Source organism: Dipodomys ordii, unplaced genomic scaffold (assembly GCF_000151885.1).
Source record: "Dipodomys ordii isolate 6190 unplaced genomic scaffold, Dord_2.0 Scaffold7, whole genome shotgun sequence".
NCBI classification, from domain to species: Eukaryota; Metazoa; Chordata; class Mammalia; order Rodentia; family Heteromyidae; genus Dipodomys; species Dipodomys ordii.
Window position 1 is genome coordinate 21,224,533 of NW_012267223.1, and position 8,945 is coordinate 21,233,477.

The window sequence follows — 8,945 nt, forward strand, 5'->3', positions numbered from 1 at the left end:
CCCTCCCCACAAGCTGACCAGATGGAGAGATGCCCCCCTCCCAGCCTTGGCAACAGTCCCCTCCCACCCCCACCCTCCAAACGAGCACACATCACAGAAGCCAGCTTAGCTGTAAACTATTGGATTTGAGACAGGAACAGAACAAGTGGGGGAGGGGGAGGGGGCAGAGGCAGGTGGGAAAGTGAGAGTGGTTTAAATAGGGGAGGATGGGAAAAGCACAGTGATGGGGAGGGAGGGGAAGCAGGCTATTTACAAGAAGGCTCAGGGGGCCAGAGGCTCATCTTGGAATATTTTATAACAATATAAATAAGATTCTGGTTTGCTTTTCCTTTTCGTCTCGTAAAGGAGAGAGAAGTGCAGAGTTCGATTCTGTACAAGGGGGCAGCGGCAGAAGGCCGGCCGGGCGGGTCACTGGGCGTCCACCCGGAAGGACAGCAGCTTCTCGGAATGCATGTTGTTCAGGGTCCGCAGGTCCGGCAGCTTGAGCAGCAGCTTGGTGAAGCGGGAAGTCTCCGAGGGCCGGTTCTTCAGCACCAGAGCCCGAAGAGCCCGCAGCAGCGTCTCCTGGAGCTGCTCCACCGAAGCGGAATTCTCCATGCCCGAGCGGTCTGTGGGGAGGAAGACGACAGCAGTGAGGCAGGCTCCTTGAGCTCCTCTGACGAGGACCCGGAGGTGTGCGAGGACGTGGCAGGCAAGGCAGCCTCTCCCTGAAGCCCCTCGGAGGGCCCACGGGGAAGGAGAAGGAGGGTGCTACTCCTTCTCCCAGGCCTCTGCCCCAATGCTGGGAGCCAGGGCCACAGGCTGGCCACCTCCCATCCCCCAAGACCATGCTCCTCCCCTCAACAGGCCACATGTGACCAGGCTCCCTTGCTATTTGCTCTGTAGTTCCCGCTGCCTGGGATGCCCTCCTCCCCTTCCCCCCACCCCAATTCTACGCCTGGCAACATCTTACTTGTCCCTTTGAGGCCCCACTCAAGTGTCACCTCCTTCCCCCAGCTCCCCCAGGCAGAAATAGTTTTGTCTGTGCTTCCTTGGTTCATGCTTCTAATGTGACACTTATCTCACTGTTTTATTATTAGTCAGGCATGAGTCTGTTTTCCCAAGCTAGACTGTGTCTGAATCATGTCTGTATCCCCAGTGCCTGGTGCAGGGCCTGGCGTAGAGTAGGTACTCCATAAAAGGTATGTTGAATCCAACCGCGTCTGCCTCCTCCCGGGTCAGGCGAGAGCTTGAACCTACCTGCAGATACAAGCACCACCGCCGTGAAGAGGCCTAGCTCCTCCTCGGTCAGCGCCAGGGAGTTGAGCTTCTCGCTGAAGTCGAACATGGCATTGAGCAGGTCTCCCATGCCCATGGCGCCCAGCTCTTGCAGGCTGTAGGTGGTGCGGCTCAAGAACATCACTGTCTGGTCCTTCACGTTGAACAACGATGCAAAGCGCACCATTAGCACCTGAATCGGGGCGATAGTCAGACTGGGTGAGGTGGGAAGAGCACTTTGCCAAATTACGCCTCAAGGTTGGTTGCCAAAGGATTCAAGGGCACTGCTGTTGATTTCTCAGTAGGGAAGTTGTTTCTGAGTGGGTAGTGTGGGGGAGGGTGGGAATCTGGAGTGGATTCTTCCCCAAAGTTTACTTGTTCACATCTGGAAGGAAAATGGCAATGCGCCATGATATTATTTTCATGTAATGGGTAGTGATTAGATGCCAACTAAGATGACAGAGTCTTAGCCACCCGGAGGTGGGAATGGGAGGGGTTCTGGCCCCCTCCCTCAGATACTGGAGTTTCGTAAGCCCAAAGAACCCCCTGCCCACCCCAGATACCATGCGCTTCTTCTCAAGGGCAAAAGCAGGGAATGAAAAAGGGTCACTCACCTCAAAAGTGCCAGCCTTAAGCAAGGTGACCTGGTCATGCTGAGAAAGGTCACGGAAGCCAGGGATGTGCTTTGCAAATTCTACCACCTCCCGCACAGCAGGTGTGAAGCTCATAGAAAAGTCCTCCCAGATTTCCTGCACAGTCCGGCCGCTGCGTCCGTGGGGATACATATTCATGGGACAAGCCTGGGGAAGGAAGGGACACGGAGAGGGAAGAATCAGCCAGATTGGCTTGAATGGGCTGCCCTGCAAGACAGGGTTCCAGGTTTTTCCCTGGGCTAGACTTTGTGGCCTTTGGGGAAGGTCCTTTCATGTTAAACAGCAATCAGGTGCTGGATGGCAATCAGGGATTCCCAGGCAGAGCCTAGACTGCAGGTCAGGAAATCCTCTCTTAGAAGGTATTGCCACCTTCAGCCTCCAGGGAATACCCAGCTGCCTTCGCCTAAGTCCCTCTATGACCCCTGCCCTCCACAGCTGCTCTGTGCCCTCACCAGCAGAACGTTCTTGGAGTTGCTTTGTCTTGGACCATTGGCAGGTGCCTCGCCTTCTGGAGCTGAGTACATGTGGGTGGGGCATAGCCGGTGCCCATTGCTGTTGGGCTGGTGGCAGCCATGGTGGGTAGGGCCAGGGGGCCAGGCAGGAGGGTAGGAGGAGGGGCCCTGGTGTAGACCGTTCAAAGCCTCATTATGACGCTGGGCAGCCAAGGTGTTATTGTCATTGGGGGCAGGAGGGCAGCCAGGACTCTCCCAGCGGTGTGGGGTGGTGGCTGCAGGGCTTCCAGATGTATGGTTGGCATTGAAGTTGCTAGGTGAAGTGCCCAGTTTGTCATGGGCATAAGTGAAGATCTCTCGATGGGCCCTGGCCACCTGGGATATCACATCCTCCATGGTGGGCTCAGGGCTGGGGGATCTGGGTGGTGTGAGCTGCTGTGGGAACTGAGAAAAGCCCACCAAGGGTGAGGGGGCTGGAGCAGGAGGTGGTGAGGGGCCCATAGGGCCTGAGGTGGGGTGCTGGGTAGACGAGGTCTCCAAGGGGCACTGGCTGCTCAGCTGGTTGTTGGCCAGGTTCATGGCACTCTGCATCTCAGCGAGCATCCGCTGCTTCTCTCGTTTGGGGATACGCCCAAAACGTACAGCTGTAACAAGATAAGAGCGCTGGGTCAGGAAGTTCTCACACACAGATGCATCTCTTCCTCCTAAAAGGGCAAGACCCTGAAGGTCTGGGGTTCCACGTGAAAACAAGGACACACCTTCAAGGGTATTTTCCCAGTAGGTATTCTGGTAGGTGGTGACCAGAGGAATTAATGGGAAAGGAGTATGTGTTTACTCAAGAAGATAACACTAGCTTCCTCTATGCAAATGAGATTCTTGGTGTAAAGTGTCTTAGAAGAATGTGTGTGTGTGTGTGTTGGTACTAGGGCTTGAACTAGGCCTGGGCACCGTCCCTTAGCTTTTTCAGTCAAGTTGGCACTCTACCACTTGAGCCACAGCTTCACTTCCGGCTTTTTGCTGGTTAATTTCATTGGAGATAAGCGTCTCTCAGACTTTCCTGCCCAGACTGGCTTGGACTGGTGATTGGGTGATCCTCTTATTTAGTTTAGTTTCCTGAGTAGCTAGGTTTACAGGTTTGAGCTACTGCTCCCCACTCCCCAAATTTGGAACTACTTTTTGTTGTTGGTGGTGGTCATGGGGCTTGAACTCTGGGCCTGGGCACTGTCCCTCAGCTCTTCAGCTCAAGGCAAGCTTTCTACCGCTTGAGCCACAGTGCCACTTCCAGTTTTCTGGTGGTTAATTGGAGATAAGAGTGTTAAGGGCTTTCGTGCCCAGGCTGGCTTTGAACAGCAATTCTCAGATCTCAGCCTCCTGAGTAGCTAGGATTACAGGCGTGAGCCACTGGTGCCTGGCTTGAAACTACTTTTATAAAGGGAAGAATTAAGTCAGAAACTTTGGGTGGAAGGAAGGGGGAGGATGTGGAGCTGCTGCCTCACCATCTCGAGACATGCCCACGGAGAGACACTTCTTGAAGCGACATTGCTGGCAGCGGTTGCGGTTGATGCGGACAATGGAACAGTTCTCATTTTTCAGACATCTTTTATACTGGATGTTCTGCTGGATGCTCCTACGGAAAAAGCCCTGCAGGGCCGGGGCAACTAGTAAGCATCTTCATGTAGGCTGGGTCTGGGTATAACTAGGAGAAGAGGTTCCCTTTCCCCCGCCCTCACCCTCAAGCCCACCTCACCTTGCAGCCTTCACAGGCATGCACACCATAGTGGAAGCCAGAAGCCACGTCCCCACACACTTTGCACAGTAGCACCATGCCATTCAACTCTGTGGAAAGACAGAAGCAGCAGATAAGCAGCGGCCCAAATGGTCTGAGGCTTTCTTGGCTGAAGATTCTAGAAAGGAAAAGCTCATGTCTAGGGGCACTCAGGTACCAGCCTGGATTGGACAAGCTAGTAGAACCCAAGGAGAAGACTGAGACTAGACAGGTCCTAAGAATAACTTACATGAAAACCAACTCCCCACTGAGCCCCCTGGCCGGCCTCCCTTCCCTCAGTCAGCTGGACGTTCCACTCACTGGTGATATTGCTGGTGCTCTTGCTGGGGGACACTCGGCTGCCGTCCTCCATGGCCACTTGTAGACTCCCTGGCGGACTCCCATTATAGAAGGAAGAGGAGGAAGAGGAGGAGGAGGAAGATGAAGAAGGGGAGCCATCATCACTGAGACTGGGTGGAATGCTCCCAAAGGAGCGAGCTGGGTCCTGGGTGAGGGAGCCAGTGGGTGATGGTGGGAAGTAGGCAGGGCAACCTTGCGTTAGGGACTGGAAGCTGCCATTGGAGTTGTCACTGTAGAGGGACTCTGGGCTGGTGCGGCTCGGGGAAGAGCCACTGGAGCCAATGTAGGTGATGACGCCACCTGGCAGGAAAACACAAAAGAAGTAGGAATCAGCTGACATGTCAGTCCCAGGACACCACCTTGCTTATCCCTATTAACACTGTTCCTCTTCAAGTTAACTCTTTGGAATCTCTAACCTTACAGCTAATAAGCAACTCACCAACGCATACTAGATATGACATAATCTAGTCACAAGAAGAAACTCCCCAACACGTGCTAGATATAGTATAGCCAACTGACACCCATAACCCCTTCTTTGTACCCACAATTTCAACTCCATTTTGTGTGTGAGGCCTCTCACACATGTGACCGCCCCTGCTGCAGACACTTTCCTAGGATATAGCCACTACAACTAGTTGCAGGTGGCAGAAATGAGGATTAGATGAGCAGCTAATTCATTTGTACTCTCTCGAAAACAAAAGGCTAGCTGCCAATGTTAATACTACAAAACCATGGATTTGTGAGGGGTGGCTAGCTAATATCCAAGAGAATAGAGATCTTACAAAAGTAAGACAGTCACACATTTTCACCAAACTGGGGACCATTTGTAAAAGGTAGTACAGGAAAGAAACTGGCCCAGCCTGGCTCCTCTAGCCTGCAAAACATGAGTCACTGTGACTATCTCTGAAACCAGGAAAGACTTCACAGGTGTGAATTGAAGGAGGTGGGAGAGAAGTACAAATTGTCCAGCCTAGTGCTCTGGAATTCCCCCTTCCAGATATAAATTTGATGATAACTTTAGTTCTCTGACCACTTAGGGACTTTGGCCCTTTGATTACATTGTTAACCAGGTGGCTCAGTTCCCATGGTATTTGTAGGAGAAAAGGGTGACCTACTGGCCACACCTCTTACCAAGAACCTAGCTTGGTGTGTCATGGGTGGGGGTAGGAGAAGGGAGGATCCCAGGACACGTGTGAGCTGACACATGCCATGCCACCATGTCTACGGAGGCACATGTCTTGCTCACCCACTGACACACACTAAACTGGGCAGGGCAGTCTTAAAATAGCTCAAGGTTGGTCAGGGTGAACCCAGCTCCCTATAAAATAGTTTCACAACACATGCACTCCTACAGTTTCAGGACTGAAGTGGAGGATGGGATATTTATTTGGTGGTAAATGAACTTGACCTAGTTTACCCATCTCCAAAAGGGGAGTGAGACCATCACCCAAAGACACTTCTGACTTTGAAAGCCAGGGGCTCACTCTAGACAGCCTAGTTACTTCCAAATCTATTACTACCAAATTTGCTTTCTGACCCAGAGGAAACCAATTCCCCTTTTTCTGGGCTTGTTTTCCTTTCTGTGAGAGAGAAAGAAAAAGAGAGATGAAAAGCAGTATTTCAGCTATGATTTTGGAATACAGCTGATTGGGAGAGGTAGGAGTGGAAGAGAGCTGCTGGGGGAATCTGACGGAGCTGGGTCTAAACACAGTCCAGTGAAGTACAAATGGAATAAAAGAGAAAACAGTGATTGGGTGTGAGGTCCCTTTTGGGAGCATAAACGAGGCCAGGGGAGGTCAGAGGTGGCCTCACCTTACTCTGCCTCAATGTTGGTGGGGAAAGGGGACGGGCAGGCAGACAGGAAAAGGAGGCAGGCAGGCGGCGGGGGCGGTGAGTCAGCCCAGCTTCACCCAGATCTTGGCAGGGCGGGGCGGGGAGCCCGGGCCTCAGCCGGCCTCACGTCCCTGCTCCACGTGTGCCCCTCGCACGTGGCTCCCCAACGAGGAACCCCGGAACTCAAGGACCCGCCCACTCGGAGCATTCCCGCAGCAGCCCCGCCCCTGCCCCGCCCCTCCCTGATGTCCTAGGTCCTGGGGCAGGGACCAGAACGCCAGCTGAGGCCGGGACAACCTGAGGGAGGAGAAAAGGGAACACGCGTTGCCGGGGTAACCAGGGGGCGGAGCTCATTATGTAACGGGGCCGGGAGGCAACAGCCAATGGGGTGGCGGCCACGGCTTCGGCTGAATGAAAACAAATGCAGCACGTGGGCCCGGTTCTCAGGCCATGTGAGCCTTACCCAAGCTAGGTTCCCTGCCTGGGGCCAAGCACCACGGTTCCGGACTCCTTGAGTGCGGGTCCCCACTGTCACTGTGGATTTCCCTTGTGAGATCTGACCCATTCCCTCAGCCCTTCCTGCCCCCATTGCTTCTCAGATTTTCTGGTGACTGCCGGAAGTAGAGAAAGGGGAAACGAGGGAAGAGATCCTCCTTCTGAGATCAGGCATACCCCCAGCTTCAGGAGATGGTCAGATAGGGACATTTCAGGGTACTGGTCCAAAACCCTCTGTCTCCCTCACCGCTGGTACCGCGCTCTATTTCCTCCAGCCCGGAATTCGAGTCCTTCAGGCTCAAAGGAGCGAGCTTTAGGGCGCTTCAGGGAGCCCAATCCCTAGCAGGGGCAAACCTCCTCTGGAAATTCTACCCTATGACCGGCTACTTGGCTCGCTCGCAAACCCTGGGGCTGAGGGAATCCCCCGTCCCTTGCGAAGTTCCTCTCATTATAAGCCACGGAAGTAGGGGAGACGATGACAGAACAAGGAGGATGATCATTAAAAAGAGTCTAGTACCTGTGTTGTTGTTGGAGTCCAGGGTCGTCATGTCTTCACCGGCTGAGAGTGGTCATTCAAACTGGACCTGGACACAAACGGGAGGTTGCGACTGTCGCTCTCGCCCCCTGGGCACTGGCTGAGGGCGGCAAGTGGACCCCGCGGCTCACGATCAGGACTCGAGGCACCCCGCAGCCAGGTCTTGGGGTGGCCGGACTGCAGTTCTGCAGAAGGGTAGGACGCCGAGGCAACGGAGATCTGCTTTGCATGGGAAGGGCAGGGAGTGTCGGGGTGGGGGGCGGGGGGGAATCAGCCTGCAGTAGCTCTGGCTAGAAGGTATCAAGGAGGGTCGGGTCTCTGCAGTGCACCGGCTGGCACTGCCTGAAAGCTCCGCAGCACTGCAGGATAGCGAATCTGGAGCTCCCGGTGCAAAAGTCCCAGAGGGAGAGAGTTGCAATCAGGCAGTAAGTAGGTGATGGGAGAAACGGGGCACCCAGGCGCGAAGAGGAGACGTGTGCCCTGCTACGTTCCCTCGGCAGCAATATTTCACTCTGCCTATCTCAGCCGCCTTTTGCCCGAGCCTTTCCCTGGGACAGAGGGCTCTGCGCAGGCGCCAACAGCCCAGGGTTCCCGGGCCGCACGCGGCACTGGAGCAGGTACCATGTGATCCCAGGGAGCGCCTCGTGCCCCAGTGACACACTTTTCCAGCACCCGGCACGTTGAGCCGCCGCGCGCCTGCGCACAGCAAGGACTGTTGGGATTTGTAGTCCACCGGTAAAAGCGGTGCACTGCATATCTTTTCCCTATTGCCTCGCAGAAGTTCTTGTTGCCAGCTGGGAGGAGCTACTGAAAGTGGAGTTGGGTGGGGTACGCTGGAGAGACTGGGTGGCGTGTTTGGAAAGCCTGTATGGCAAGGGCATGTGAATTCCTGGGGAGGGACTGGCAAGCTTGGCTGCTCCCTGGGAGATCAAAGCTAACAGGCTCTTTCTGCAAACCTTGCAAACGTGAGAGATTCACGTGATTGCAGGACTGACCTCACCCGGAGGTTTTCTAGTGACACGGGGAGAGAGACAAGGAGGGAAGGGAGATTTCCCTGGAGTCAAGAGATCAAGCTGCCTTCTGGTACAGGGACGAGGCCTGAAATGGAAAGGCAATGTGACCCCTTTTTCCCTTCTACTCCTCTTAGGGAGAATATCCCAAGGGAAAGGAGTATCACAACGGTGGGGATGTCCCTAGGGATTCCCTGTTTGCTTGTATGATACCACACCACCCACTCAAGGTGACTTTGGGATGAGTCACTTCCCCCTGAGGAATAAAAAGGACAGCAGAGGGGATCCTCTTGGTGAAAGTGCTTTGAAGTCCTAAAGTAATGGGGCAGAGGTGAGGCAGAAGTCTGGGGGCAAGTGGTGCTCCCCCAGGTTCTACAGAAGAAAATATAATGCTCATTTTAATCCTCCCACATCCTCCTGCGTCTTCTTTTTCTTCTTCTTCTTCCTCCTAATCCTTCTCCTCCTCCTCTTTCTTCTCCTCCTTCCCCACCCCCTCCACCTTCTTTGGTGCTGGCACTGGAGTTTGAACTTAGCCTTGTGTTCATGCTTGGCTTTTTTTTTTTTTTTTTTTGAGAGTCCTGGGGC

The 8,945-nt window shown here is 54.1% G+C and overlaps 1 protein-coding gene across 1 annotated transcript; it reads right to left on the reverse strand.

Moving 5' to 3' along the window:
- Positions 1-96: 96 nt before the first annotated feature.
- Positions 97-8,004, reverse strand: Nr1d1 (nuclear receptor subfamily 1, group D, member 1). Its single transcript, XM_013037871.1, has 8 exons — positions 7,333-8,004; positions 4,449-4,787; positions 4,110-4,198; positions 3,859-4,003; positions 2,363-3,006; positions 1,872-2,057; positions 1,240-1,450; positions 97-608 (listed from the first exon to the last, which is right to left on the reverse strand). The coding sequence occupies exons 1-8, from the start codon at positions 7,361-7,363 to the stop codon at positions 409-411; spliced, it is 1,845 nt and encodes a 614-aa protein (XP_012893325.1). The 5' UTR covers positions 7,364-8,004; the 3' UTR covers positions 97-408.
- Between the last annotated feature and the right edge of the window lie 941 nt (positions 8,005-8,945).

What these genes read in the sequence shown, in the direction of transcription:
- Nr1d1 (XM_013037871.1), bottom strand. Translation starts at nt 7,363, where the DNA reads ATGACGACCCTGGACTCCAACAACAACACAG. An exon ending in GGACTCCAACAACAACACAG is followed by an intron (nt 4,788 to 7,332) that starts GTACTAGACTCT and finishes TTTTCCTGCCAG; the next exon opens with GTGGCGTCATCACCTACATT. An exon ending in CGTGGGCATGTCTCGAGATG is followed by an intron (nt 3,007 to 3,858) that starts GTGAGGCAGCAG and finishes ATCTTGTTACAG; the next exon opens with CTGTACGTTTTGGGCGTATC.